This window comes from Ranitomeya imitator, chromosome 1 (assembly GCF_032444005.1).
Source record: "Ranitomeya imitator isolate aRanImi1 chromosome 1, aRanImi1.pri, whole genome shotgun sequence".
NCBI classification, from domain to species: domain Eukaryota; kingdom Metazoa; phylum Chordata; class Amphibia; order Anura; family Dendrobatidae; genus Ranitomeya; species Ranitomeya imitator.
Window position 1 is genome coordinate 690,470,513 of NC_091282.1, and position 14,761 is coordinate 690,485,273.

The window sequence follows — 14,761 nt, forward strand, 5'->3', positions numbered from 1 at the left end:
TTGTAGAACACAGTACTTAATTTTTCCCAACTTCTACATTACACCACATGAAGAAAAAAAGGCGACAGTGTGACTCTACACAGTAACAGGACCGCTCCCCCCCCCCCCCCATTTAAAACAGTGTCCTCAAAAAATAAAATAAATACATCACTGCAGTAATAATATCCCTTAATTAGCCCCTATGGTAATAATAATATCCACCACCCTGGCCCTGTGTGTCTCATTCCTGGCTTCAGCCATATGTTCACCCATCCTGCCCTCATGAGTATCCATCCTGCCCCATATGATCTCCCCATCCTGCCCCATCTGTCTCCATCGTATCCATCCTGTCCCATGATCCTGCACGATCTGTCTCCAACCCTGCTCCATCTGTCTCCAATCATGCCCCCATGTCTTTCATCCTGCACTGTGTCTCCAATCATACCGTGTATGTCCATTCTGGCCCGTATCTCCAATCATGCCTGTATCTCCATTCTGCCCCCTATGGCTCCAATAATGCCCCCATGTCTCTAATCATGCCCCCTGTGTCTCCAGTCATGACCCCAGTTTCTCCAGTCATGCCCTGTATCTCCATTCTGCCCTGGTGTCCAGCATTCTGTCCCTGTGTCCAGCATTCTGCCCGTGTCTCATAGTCTGCCCCTCGTGTCCAGCATTCTGCCCCGTGTCTCACAGTCTGCCCCTGTGTCCAGCATTCTGCCCTGTGTCTCACAGTCTGCCCGCGTGTCCAGCATTCTGCTCCCCGTGTCCAGCATTCTGCCCCCGTGTCCAGCATTCTGCCCCCGTGTCCAGCATTCTGCCCCCCGTGTCCAGCATTCTGCCCCCCGTGTCCAGCATTCTGCCCCCTTGTCCAGCATTCTGCCCCTGTGTCCAGCATTCTGCCCCCCGTGTCCAGCATTCTGCCCCCCGTGTCCAGCATTCTGCCCCCCGTGTCCAGCATTCTGCCCCCCGTGTCCAGCATTCTGCCCCCCGTGTCCAGCATTCTGCCCCCCGTGTCCAGCATTCTGCCCCCCGTGTCCAGCATTCTGCCCCCCGTGTCCAGCATTCTGCCCCCCGTGTCCAGCATTCTGCCCCCCGTGTCCAGCATTCTGCCCCCCTTGTCCAGCAGTCTGCCCCCCGTGTCCAGCAGTCTGTTCCCCGTGTCCAGCATTCTGCCCCGTGTCTCACAGTCTGCCCCTCGTGTCCAGCATTCTGCCCCCGTGTCCAGCATTCTGCCCCTGTGTCTGTCTGCCCCTCGTGTCCAGCATTCTGCCCCTGTGTCTCAGTCTGCCCCTCGTGTCCGGCATTCTGCCCCCGTGTCCGGCATTCTGCCCCAGCGTGTCCAGCATTCTGCCCCGGGGCCCCCTGCATCGCCGCTCTCAAAAGAAAACAAAAAACACGAGTTCTTACCTGGCCGTGCTCCTGCGGCGGGCGAAGCTCACTCCCTTCACGCAGATGAAGCACGCACTCGCCGGCGGCGGACAATGATGTCAGACGCCGGCGAAGTGCGCACTGCGGCTCAAGTCAGCTGCCAGCCTCCGACTGGCTGGCGGCTGTTAACTACTGACGTCCGGGCGCGGGCCCGCACGTCAATAGTGTGCCGCAGCGCCTGTAGGCGGGCCCTTTGAGCAGATTAGACGGCCCCCTCTGCGGGCGCCCTCTGCCCACCGGGCCCCATACGCCAGTCATGGCTGTAATGCCCTGATGGCGGCCCTGCAGCCATGTAGTATATAACGCAGCCCACGCAGTATATAACATTGCCCACATAGTATATAACACTGCCCACGTACTACATAGCAGCCATGTAATATATAACGCAGAACACGCAGTATGTAACACAGCCCACGTAGTATATAGCAATGTGGGCACTATATGAGTGGTTTAAAAAGACTTAAAATAAAAAATAAACATATACTCACCCTCCAAGGGCCCCTTGTAGTGCTGGCGCCTGTGTGCGGTGCACGCGGCAACTTCCGGTCCCAGGGTTGGTATGAGCGCAGGACTTGTGATGACGTCGTGGTCACATGATCGTGACGTCATGGAAGGCCCTTCTCGCATAGCATCCTTGGCACCGGAACCTGCCGCTTGCACTGCCGAGGACAGCGCCACGTTGGAGGGTGAGAATAACCTTTTTTTTTATTATTATTATTATTATTATTATTATTATTTGTAACATTAGATCTTTTTACTATTGATGCTGCATACGCATCATCAATAGTAAAAAGTTGGTCACACAGGGTTAATAGCTGCGTTACCGGAGTGCGTTACACCGCGCTTCGGTAACGCTGGCCTCAATCCTGTGTGAGGGCTGACTGGAGGGGAGTATGGAGCGGGTACTGACTGCGGGGAGGAAGGAGCGGCCATTTTGCCGCTGGATTGTGCCCGTCGCTGATTGGTCGTGGCAATGGTCGTGGGCGTTTTGCCACGACCAATCAGCGACTTGGATTTCCATGACAGAGTCCGCGACCAATGAATATCCGTGACAGACAGAAGGACAGACGGAAGTGACCCTTAGACAATTATATAGTAGATACTTAGGACACTGGTTTGTACATGAAAACCATAATGGTATCTATTTCTGTGTTATTACATTTTGAGGTCCATTTTTTCTTCCTTTGGGGAGGACATCGCTGTTATTCATAGCACATTAGGAAAAAGGAAGAAAAATGTTGTGATGTTAGTAGATGTACTGTAGTAGGCGATGAGATCAGCAAACAAATCAAGATTCTCCCTTATAAATAAGTGACAACTTGTAACTTTGTGGAAAGGTCTACACTCCAGCTACACAAACAGTTAAAATGGAAACAGTTCACAGTAGAAAAAAATGTTCTAATGAATAAGCAATTGCTGTTTAGCATGTCATCCGTGTGGCCACAATTTACCAGTTCCTTCCCAAATATAATGTTTTAGGAGTTGAATAACTGACACCAGATATTGAAAACATAAGCTATGACCTATAAAATGGATGTCCTCAGTGAAGGAATTCACAATTAACTCTTGTTTATACACTTTTGTCCAGTCACCTTTTTTCTACATTAAGCTGATTTCACAATTCCAACATTCACAAATCGAGGATATATTTTGATGTCCAGGTAGAGTGTTGGTCTCCTGATAAAAACTTAAAGCGAACCTGTCAGCAGGATTGTGCTAAGTAAACTACAGGCAGAGTCAGGTTGACACCGTTATACTGATGAAAATGATATCTAGCGTGAAGAAAAGTCTTGTGGTTCTTGTGTAATCAGTGTTAGAAGTTTTCAGTTAATGATATGCCTGTGCTCTGGGACGGGACTGTAGGCAGAGTCTTATCTTCCTGCTCTAAGCCAGAGAAACCAAGGAAAGTCCTGTTCACAGGCCGCCCCGAAGCACAAACAGTCTGTGTCTCTCAGTCTATATGATGAGGAACATGTTTGGGCTTATCATGGGCATATCATTAACTGAAAACTTCTAATACTGATTGCATAAGAACTGCAAGACGGATTTCATCAACCAAGGTATCATTTTAATCGGTAAAAGAGCGCCAACCTGATAATGCCTGTAGTTTACTTAGCAAAATCCTGCCGACTGGTTCGCTTTAACAGCCTCATAAACAGCTATGTGACGGTTTTAAGGTTAGGAAACCCAGATAGTCAGGGTTGTAATGGTCAGAAGTGTAAACCGGTTTTAAACTCCTTAGGACCTAGACTTTTTTGTTTTTATGCTTTCTTTTTTTCCTCCTCTGCCATAAGTCACTTTTTTATTTTTCTATTTATTTGCTGGATGAGTTATAGTTTTCAACATCACCATTCATTGTACCATATAATGTACTGAAAGGGGAAAAATGTGTGGGGTAAAGTGGAGAAAAAAATGTAATTCCGCCATTGTTTTTTTTTTTTTTAGGTTTTGTTTTTACTATTTCATTGTGTGGCAAAAATGACCTGGCAATATGATTCCCCGGGTCTTTACTTGTTAGAAAAAAATAATAATAATCTGTTTTTCTATATTTTGATAATTCTGCATATTGTCTCTTCAGAGAGGAAGAGAGCTAGAACTCTAGTACCACCTATTGGAAGGTAGCAATCCTACAAGTCAATGTTGACCCTTTAACGAGCCTTGTCACATGACTTGGATAATAGCCAAGCCAGAATCTCAATTTGCAGACACTGTGTTTCGGGGTACTGCCCCTCGTCAGTGCAAAGCGGAGATCTGGTTTGGCTGTGTGAGAGGCGTCAGACCGTTATTCAAGAAGTATCGTTTCTCCTTGCAGAGATCGACATGCTAAGCATGCCAAGATGAGGAGACTTAAAGCCATAATGCTCCTCTGGGTAATATGCTAATTATGCAAATTGTCTCTTCAGAGCGGAAGAAAACTAGAACTCTAGTGTCACCTATTGGAAGGTAGCAATCCTACAAGTCAATGTTGACCCTTTAACGAGCCTTGTCACATTACTTAGGATAATAGCCAAACCAGAATCTCAATTTGCAGACACTGTGCTATATTTTGAGACTCATAACTTTAATTTTTCCTTCCACGAAGCTGGGTCAGTGTTTGTATTTATGGTGCCGAGTGTAGTTTTTATTGATGCTATTTTGTGTTACTTACGTCACTTTCACCGCTTCTTATTGTATGTATTTTTCGGGAAATGCGGCAACCGAAAAATTGCAATTCTGGCAAACTCTTTTCCATCTTGTCAGTGGATTACAGTGTTGCCAGCTGCTCATTTAGATCCAATACCTTGGAACTGAATGTACAACATGCAGACATCTCTCACAGCTGAGTGCACCCCCAAACGACTGGTCAAGGACTGCATACATGCGACAAGATGTTCACTGGATGGCATTGTCCGTAATGGAGCACATATTACTAATGGGGATTACTCAAACACAGGAATGTGACCAGTGAATTAGTTCAAGTTACTTGCGATCAAGACCCATCAGACCAGACCATGCCGTCTGTGAATATAATAAAAGCTCTTTTTTTTGGGATCTGCAGAGGGGATTAAGGACTTTTAGATCATTCCTATATGCTGTAAAAGCAGCCTTAATGGTGGTGGTGTTCCCTTTAATGCAAATTTTTATGGTCTTCACAACGAGCTGTGACTCACAGGATCCTCGGGGGGGTGTCTAGGCTGCTCTGTATTATTTTCCTGTAAGTCACGCCCCCTCGGTAAAGACCATAAAATTAGTACTAATTAAATGGCCCATGTCTCTAGATCCATATGGCGGACTAAATATAAGTAATTGGATTAATCAGGAAAGCAATAGTAATGAATAAGTGCAAACACTGGCCACTTTTGATCTGTTACAGGTCCTCTTTGACGCAGTCACCCGAGTTAGCAGCATTGCTGCCTTGTAGACTTGTGATGTAGCACCACCTTGAACCATTGTATACCTATATTAGGGGTCCCCAACTCCAGGCCTCGAGGGCCGCCAACAGTGCAGGTTTTCAGGATTTCTTTAGTATTGCATCGGTGGTAATGTGATCATCTGCACAGGTGATGATTCCAAGCCCTGTGCAATACTAAGGAAATCCTGAAAACCTGCACTGTTGGCGGCCCTCGAGGCCTGGAGTTGGGGACCACTGACCTATATATACGTAGCACTGCAGATGCACATGTAGAATTGTTTAAGACATTGTTTAGTAGAAAATTTAATCTGTAGCAAGTACCTTTTCATTCCACATTCTGCTGGCCTTTGGCTTCTGTGAGTGGCTGCCCTGCTGTTATTATACTTCCATAATAATTTCTCAGCTCCGCTGCCTGGCCTTGCGTCAAAGAAATGAGTTATGCTTTATTAGGTGAGAGAGATTATCACTTGCTTTATGAATTGGATCCAGGGATCGGGGTTCCCATGTAATAAATTCAGATTTTCGGATGCCTTTAAAAGACTCAAGATTCTTCGAATAAGTCACCGACTGATTCATACGAGAAAACCGCTGCACACGTGAAATGTGTGGGAGTGGCGCTTTGTATGATGTTAGCACGGCGCAGTAAATTGTAACTTCTTAATAAACTTCCAGTGATGCAAAGTCATAACTTATGACCATCTGTCCAAGATGTTAACTTCAAGAGCACTTATTAAGAAATGATGGCAATGCTTGCTGGATGGACGTAAATCATCACCGGCGATTGTTCTAGTAGAAATGACCGTCGGATTGTTCCCTTAGGTCCTAAATTGAAACAGAGTACCAGACTGTTGTGTAATTGAAGTTGCGTTATTTGTAGTGATTAGTGTTATTGTGTAAAGGAGTTAATAATTTTCCCGAAATGAGTCCAGATCACCTTCTGACAGATTCTCTTTAATGGATCAGGAGTGTCTGACAAGTGTCATGTGCAACCTTGCACCACTCCACAGATCTTATTCCAGTCCCTCACTAGGGTAAGATTTCTGGAGTAAGGAATGGCGCTGCTTATAATAAATTAGAAGAGCTACAGTGTAATACCCTCATCCTACCAAAGCTATTCCCATTTTTGCAGACTTTGAAGAAGCTGGATTGAAAACAATAAAAGTCATATAATTTTTGTTCATCTCTGAGTTATGCAAAAATGTAGCAACTTTTCAAAGCACCTTATGCCAGATTTCTGCCAAAATTGCTTTGATGAATCGGGGGCCTTAATCAACTTTAGAGCATTTATACTCTTTAGTCTGTCATGAAATCACGAGCTAACAGGCCACACTGATTTATGAAACCACTAATTAGTCAAGTGTTCAATTATTTTTCAGCCTGTGGAAATGGAGGGCCTATGTAAAAAAAAAAAAAAAAAATCTCAATAATTTCTAAATAGTTTAAAAAAAATAACTCTTGGATCAGCAAAAAACTAAAAGTCTAATGGGTAAGTTCACACAGGGCGTTTTTGCTGCTTTTTTTTCTGCAGCAAAACCTGATCTTCTTGGCAGGAAAGAAGGTGCGTCAAAAACGCAGGTTTTGGTGCGTTTTTGTTGCATATTTGGTGTGATTTTTGTTGCGTATTTGGTGCGGGTTTTTTTTCTCTTTGTCCATGCTAATGTCATTGAATTTTCAGCCGCAAAAATGTAGCAAATAATAACTGCGTTTTTGCTGCACTTTTTTCATTACCCATTAAAGTCAATGGGTGACAAACGCAGCAAAAACACTGAAAGAAGTGATATGATCTATGTCCAAAAAAGGCAGCAAAGCTAAAACTACTGATCAAACAAAAAACCAATGTGAGTGCATGAGGTTTCTGAAGTCTCATAGGCTTTGCTGGTACTGTAAAAAGCAGCTGAAAATTAGCATAAAAAAAGCAGCAAAAACGCCCTGTGTGAACTTACCCTAAACTTGAATCACATCTTGATGGCTTTGCAGTAAGTTCATTCTAAGCGTAGAGAGGTGAACGTAAAATTATTGAATGTATTCATTCGGATCGAACTTTATTTATACATGGCTGCTTTTAATTATTTTATATAAATGTGCACTTTATACTGGACTCGGCCATGCAAGTCACATCATCTGAGAGACCAACCAAGAAACATGGATAGGCAAAAAGTGTATCTCAAGCAGAAAATCAGTTAAAAATGCCTTTATGGGGCAGAAATGGCAATTTAATAAAATAATTAGTAAAATGTGTATGCGTATCATGACAGGGAATAATGTCAGATTTGGATATAGCTGGAAAGTGGGGCCCTGGAGTTGGTTACTAAAGGGCCATTGGCATCCCAGTCCGACACTACATATAGTGCCCAAGTAGAGGAGAAATGCCAATCATTTATGTTCTAGCATATTGAACAGATCTATATAATGTTTAGAGCCCCATCGGGCGACTTGGAATTGTTTGACAGATTGCATTGTGCTACTTGTTTTTCAGTAGTTACATCCTTGTCCATTTCCTATAACTGTTAGCAGCGCTCTAATAACCCAGTGTCGTCTTATTGCTGTGTTTAATACCGTAGTCCTCAGGCCGCACTGACTCATTTCCAGTGTTTACTTTTACACCTTTTAAAATTTTATTCCCGGATTAACGATAATTTATTATTCCGTTGACTTGTGGTCATGCCACAAATGGTTTCTTTTATTGCACGTTTTACATGTTTGTGTGTTTCCCACTGTTTGTTTGTAGCGGGGACGCCAGAAGACAAGATGCGGTTGTTTCTGATCTATTACATCACGTCTGCACAGCCCCCATCTGAGGTACCAAAAACTGCTTTATTTTGATCATTAAAAACAAAAATTTCATTGGTTTTGTGAATGAAATGGAATGAGATGCCAACGTATCTGAAGTCAAGAAAATGTTGTTGCAGAGAGAAATATTCCAAGGTTTTAATTCATCTTCTGAATGTCTTTCTCTGTCTTCTCAAAGGACTCAGTGAGCTTATAGGGGTTTTCCTGGCTAAATAAAATTTTTACAAGTGGCTTACTATATTGAAAATTAACAAATGAAGCTATACTCTCCTACCAGCATAAATCCAGGATTTTCCAGCTCAGGCCGCTCCGCTGTCTACGCTTACACTGGAAGGACGTAATCACGGTTCAAAGTGGCTGCAGTACTGCTGGGATGTGTGATTGGCTGCCATGGTCAGGTGACTTCAGCATTGCATAATCACTGATGTCATCGATGACACGCTGTTGCAGTCACCTGACCACAGCAGCCAACCGTAGGTCCTAGCGTTCCTGCTCCCGCTTCTTATGATGTTGACTACACAACGGTGTGTGCTGCATCCTGATAAGTGACCGTAGAGGCTTTGCTTATTTTTTTAATATATTAAGACTCTGGAAACATTTTTATTTTGCCTGGACAATCCCTTCACAACAAAGCCAATTTCCGTTTTTATTTTTATCATCTTCCCAGAGCCATAACTTTTTTATTTTTATTTTTCTGGCCACAGACCTATGAGGGCTTGTTATTTGCGGGACGAGTTGTACTGTTGAATGACACCATTCATATTTCCACATAGTGTACTAAAAAATGGGTAAAAAACAAATTTCCAACTGTGGAGAAATTGTGAATAACAAACACAATTATGGCACTGGTTGTTGGGAATTGTTTTTACAGTGTACATTTTTTGGAAAAAATAACCTGGCAATATGATTCTCCTCATCAAGGCAATTCTGGCGATACCAAATATGTCCAGTTTTAAAAAAAAAAAAAATGTAGTGGTAAAGAAAATCTGAAGCTTGCAAAAGAAAATGTTTGGTGTTGTCTCCATTTTCCAAAACCCGTAATATTATTATTTTTTGCCGATGGAGCTGTATGATTACTTATTTTTTGCAGGGCGAGATCACGTTTTTATTACTACCACTTTGGGATAGATGTGATGTAATTTTGGCGTTCTAGAATTTTTTTTTTTAGTTACAGATCAGGTTAAGTGTTTTTAAATTTTGATAGATCTGACATTTCTGCCACAGGGATACCACATGTGGGGTTTTTTTTTTTTGCCCCCCATTTTTTTCATAACTTTATTTTCAATGTTGGAAGGGGGGGTGATTTGAACTTTGTTTTTTTTTCCTTTTTGAAAATTTTTTTTGTGTTTTTCACTGTTATTGTTAGACCCCTTAGGGGACTTGGATGCGATCATCCAAACACTATATCTAGCAGAATCCCAATTTCCTTCTAAGCCCTGCCACAAACAGGGTTTCAAAGGAGCTCCGTAACGACAGGCACAGGGGTCATCAGCTGTCCCCCTTCTGTCATGACAACCTATCGGCGACGCGCGATCATGTCACGGTCGCGCCAATGAACAGAGAGAATGACACGCATGCATACCAGCGCTTGTTAAAGGCTACTGTCAGAGATTGACAGTGGCATTTAACAGGTTGGTTAACAATCGCGGTCGGACCACCACTCCACCCACAATTTTTAGTGGCATGTCCTGGCAGTATGTAATACACAGCCATCACCTGACGGGTATAGAGCTGGCTCGCTGCGTGAGCCCACTCCATACACCCACTTCCAACTTGCAGCATACATGTACGGCGGATGTTGTGAAAGGGTTAAGCTCTTATATTTTCCTACCTGTCACTAATATTAGAATTTACATGTTATTAACTGTACATCTCCAGAGATTATTTGTTCGCATCTATAAATCTATTCTTTTTCCAGATTGTGAGAGCTTCTTTTTATCTTTGTGTTTATATTATACCTGTTGTTTTTTATGGTTTTGTGACGATGTTTGAATGGAAAGGCATACCTGTTCTCTTAGCATCCTCATCAAGGTTCTTTCCCTCAGGTTACCATTGTTGTGCTCAGAAATGTCAGATTCATTATAAGTTATTGGTATCCAGCACAAGTTGAATCTGTCATATCTGTAATGGATCCAACATAAAAAGATCAGACCCTAAGGGCTAATGGAGTAGCTAAACAGAAATGATGAAAAAGTTCAAGAGTTAAAATGTAATCCAACACTACACAAGAGGAGCCGAACCAAACATCAGATCGTAGACAACTGAAGGATGGAACGGCCCCGTTGTTTTCTTCCAGCATATCCTGTATCTAAGTGGAATGTCTGAGTGATGTATTTTAATAAGCTTGGTGCATTCTTCTGTTTTAGCCTAACAACCCTCCTTTGTGCAATGGGAATGGTTAGTTTTTATTTGTTAGTCATACTTTAAAGGAAATCATTTTGGCCTATTCTACGAAAAGAAAGCCTTTCTGTCTCTCACGCATGGATTCTGTTTTGTTTGGAGAAAAACATAAATGGAAGGCTTTTTTGGTACTGAATGAGGAATGTAGAGTATTAAATTGATCCACAGTATTGTGCACAAGCTTTAGGCAGGTGTGGAAAAAAACTCTGCAAATTAAGAATGTTTTCAAAAATAGGAGAAGTGCCAATTAGTTTATTTTTAACAATGAACTAAATGCAAAGTGAATAAACGAAAGAGAAATCTAAGTCAAATTAATATTTTATGTGACCGTCCTTAGTCTTCAAAACAGCTTCACTTCTTATAGGTACACTTGTACTTGCATGCAGTTTTTGAAGGAATTTAACAGGGAGGTTGTTTAAGTTCCAAACATCTTGGAGAACTAGCTACAGATCTGTAGATGTTGGCTTGCGCAAAACCTTCTTTCTCTTCATGTAATCTCACACAGACTGGATGATGCTGAGATTAGGTTTACTTGGAGGCCATATCATCACTTCCAGAACTCCTTGTTCTTTTTTTTAAGCTGAAAATAATTCTGAAACGGGTTGTCCACTAATCGAACAACCCTTTTTCAAATCCCAGTGTTTCCTTCACACACCTCTGGTGTCAGCATTTGCGCTCCCAAGGCTCACATGATATTGTGTCACGCGATCACTGTGGCCAGTCAGCGGCCACTTCACTGTCCCCTCCTTCACTGACATCTGGAGGTAGTTAGAGCTGCGGTTGCTCTCACTTCCTCTGGATCTTTGACATTTCCAAAGAAGAGAGAAACCCCTCCGATACCTTTTAGAAAGTCTTTCCAGAAAAGTAGAGGCTGTAATAGCTGCAGAGTATTTTTTAGTGCTCGGAGATTGTTTTTCTTGCCGCAGCTGAATGATTAACATCGGTTAGCCAGCATAAGTACATGTGGGGGTTGCCCGGTTGCTAGGGAATCCCCACATGTACTTATGCTGGCTAACAGATGTAAATCATTCAGCTGCGGCAAGGAAACTAAATCTCTGAGCACTAAAAAATACTCAGAGGACCTCCGAGCGTGCTCGGGAAATCTCAAGTAGCGAGTATAGTCGCTCATCACTAGTAGGCGTCCCAAGACTTTTGCACATAACGTGTACATTGAACCTGCTAGTTGTGGAATTTCAGTACTCAATTGAGACTTATTGGATCAAGGACAGCAGTAATTTGCTCTATGCGGCCTGTTAAAATACAATTAATTTATTTCCCTTAATGAGTGCAGCAAAGTGTTCCTGATTTGCCCTCTCCTCCCTCCATGTGCAGACACTGCCCTCTTCTTAACTTCGGACAATAGCAGCTAAATAAGCTAATCTGTATAATTATGTATTTAATTCATGTTTTTCCTTTCCACAGATTGATCTTGATCAGTATAAGAAAGCCTTAGAGGATGCTGGGTGTAGCTTGGCCCCACTAAACTACATCAAGCAATGGAAGTAAGGACATTTGTGCATTTTATATTCTTTTACTCGTCAAACAGATTTTGGCAAACCAAAGACCCCTCTTATATGGATATGTCTGCATTTATTTATCTAGGGCTTTTGCCAAGATGGCTGCAGCACCAGCAAACTATGGAATTGGTGCTACTAAATCCAAAGGGTAAGGATTACTTTAAAATTTCTACTCATTAAAGGGTATTTAATAAAAATGAAACCCCTTGCTCCATGCTTCAGAAATTCTTGCTCTTTATTGGTGGTGCGTAGAGTACACTGAGATTTACTGTGTTCTTATAGTAATATATTTTGTAATGTTTTCACCCTTGACCTGTTTGACATTAGACCCTCCTAATAGTCTTGAACAATTGCACATTTACATAATAACTCTCACAAGCTCCGTCCTAGTTTCTCCCCAATTCTGAGACATGGTCTCAGCCAAACGAGCACACCAAGAAATCCAGTAGTTGTGAAGTCCAGTCCAGCACCCGGTCGAGATGATCAATCACAGCTCTCCTAACTTCATCATGTACTGATATTGTGCATATAGTCAATCAAAAATCCAATGTATTTTGAACAATTTTTATTGATGGCAGAACGTTCACCGACCGGGCTGGATTTTACAAGTAGTACACAGAGAGTCTCTTGTTCCCCAGCTTCCCTCCACATAATAGTGTAAGACACCACATAGACCACTGAAGCATTGGAAGCTACACACTGCTTATTTATGTACAATGACCCCTTCTTTGCAGTCGGCTCAGTGAGTAGTAGCTGGCACCATCTTGTACCTACTTCTTTTTATGCTTCCAGGCTGCTCTCCAGAGTCATGAATACGGGGTCACAGTTTGTCATGGAGGGGGTGAAAAACTTTGTTCTAAAGCAGCAGGTAAACAGGCTAAAGAAGCAGATTTATTTTGACAAGTGTAAAATCAGCTGGCTGGCATCCCATCTGCTAGTGGTAGCTGATGTGAGTGTAATCGAGCCACCTATAAAAAGAAAAGTCCGATGAGTGAGTGCAGAAGGTTAGCCCACGAGTCATTATACTGTGAGGACCCAAACCACACAGCGGTCCTATCTTGAAGAAGTCTTCATGTGGGTCAATGCTATTCAGTTGGAAGGAGAGGTATCGGTGCAGGCTTCTGTGCTGTAGAGCTGAACATTTCCATGTCCCCGTCATAGATTCATCACGCTACATTCCCATCCTGCCCAGTTCCCCCATCCTGTTTGCTTTGGCTGCGCAAAACAAGAAGCTTTGTGAATGTGTTTAGACATTTGATACAAACACAGGGCACAGGACTTTCTGTCACATCTCCCACTGAGCCCATAGTAAATGTGTCTACTCTTAGAATGGCAGCTGGAAGATGTCAGCAGTTGTAGCCAGAGGTCTCTGTGACCAGGAAAGTCCAGTTAGTAGTTTGTAGTCCATTGTGCGGCTTCTGCATAACTATCATACAGCTCAAACCTAATAAACCAGTGCTATATCCAATTATTCTGCACATTAAGAAGTACGTCTTGTCTACTCTTCTCTTTATAGAACTTGCCAGTCACTCGAGTCCTTGATAGTCTAATGGAAATGAAGTCCAATCCGGTAAGAAAGAGTCCTTTTCCTGCGGGGGTTACACACTCCTGCAGGCCATACCACAGCCGTCACCTTAGGTGCTGCTCTGCCGGTGATGTCTTTCATGTCAGGAGTCGTTTTCTATGTAATGATTGACCTCTTGGATTATAAATTGCAGATTTTCCTTCTGTAAAGTACCATAATAAATATATTTAATCCCGGATCACTCTGTTCCTACCAGTTGTTTTTATTTTCCTCTTTATATGTTTATTTTTTTTTTGTTATTGGCAGTTTTATTTTATTTGCACTCAGCGCAAGTAAAAATAGAGAGGGGAAAAAAACCAGTTCATGTGTTCTGGAAAGAACGATGGCCCCAGCCGGATGCCCTCCTTAAAGTCGATTGACTTGCCAGCACTCGTAAACTGATTGCTCTGGAGGCCATGTGTTTGTATGCAAAGTCTCATCTCCATGTAAATGTCCGGCCCAGTTCCAGTCACAGCTTTGACGGTTTTCTGTGCAGAGCTCATGGTGCACTGGATCATTATGCTCCAGATCCCTCTACTAACTGCTAAACCCTGAAAATGAAGAGTTTTGGTTGCGAAACTGAGCTAATATTTTACAGGCAAAACCCTGAGATAACATTACATAGTTTTCCAATTTCTTGATTTATTATCTTGGCACTTTTATAGTTGATGATTTCATTCCGTGTGTGTGTGTGTGTGTGTGTGTGTGTGTGTAAAACATTATAAAATATATCGATCGATCACCTGCGCTTATGGAGTAGTACTAATGGTGCATGCACTCCGGCAACGCTTACACCAAAGAAAACAGAACAGGGTACGCTCTGTTTAAAGTATCAGATTCAATAATCTGGCTGTGCCTCAGAGCTGTGTGTATGCTAAAACACTCCTGATCCTAGCGGGGTGATGACTTGTCTGTTAATAACTGATAGTGCCGAGGTTCTGGTTACCATACACTTATTAGTTGCAGAGATGAGGGTAGCTGCGAGGATCAGTAAATGTCCGTACTCCTTGTGGGTTAGTGTGTCAGGCTTCACCGTGAGGCTGCGGAGAGGTGCCGGGAGGGGCTATCTCCAGAAGGTCACTGCTCGTTGACTGTCTAGAAGGGACAGGAACCGCCAACTCCTAGCGTGCCCCGGCCGGAAGCAACACCGGAGCAGTAGCAGTGTGTGTGTAGGGGGCGTGGTAAATGTAG

At 42.9% G+C, this 14,761-nt stretch overlaps 1 protein-coding gene across 1 annotated transcript in view; it reads left to right on the forward strand.

Annotated features, from left to right (window-relative positions):
* The window catches only part of SCFD1 (sec1 family domain containing 1), a 172,256-nt gene that overhangs the window by 143,676 nt on the left and 13,819 nt on the right, over positions 1-14,761 (forward strand). Inside the window, exons 16-20 of the mRNA XM_069730265.1 lie at positions 8,028-8,098; positions 11,912-11,991; positions 12,092-12,154; positions 12,799-12,874; positions 13,523-13,576. Of these exons, the coding sequence (XP_069586366.1) occupies positions 8,028-8,098; positions 11,912-11,991; positions 12,092-12,154; positions 12,799-12,874; positions 13,523-13,576 (344 nt within the window). The remainder of the gene's footprint in view (positions 1-8,027; positions 8,099-11,911; positions 11,992-12,091; positions 12,155-12,798; positions 12,875-13,522; positions 13,577-14,761) is intronic.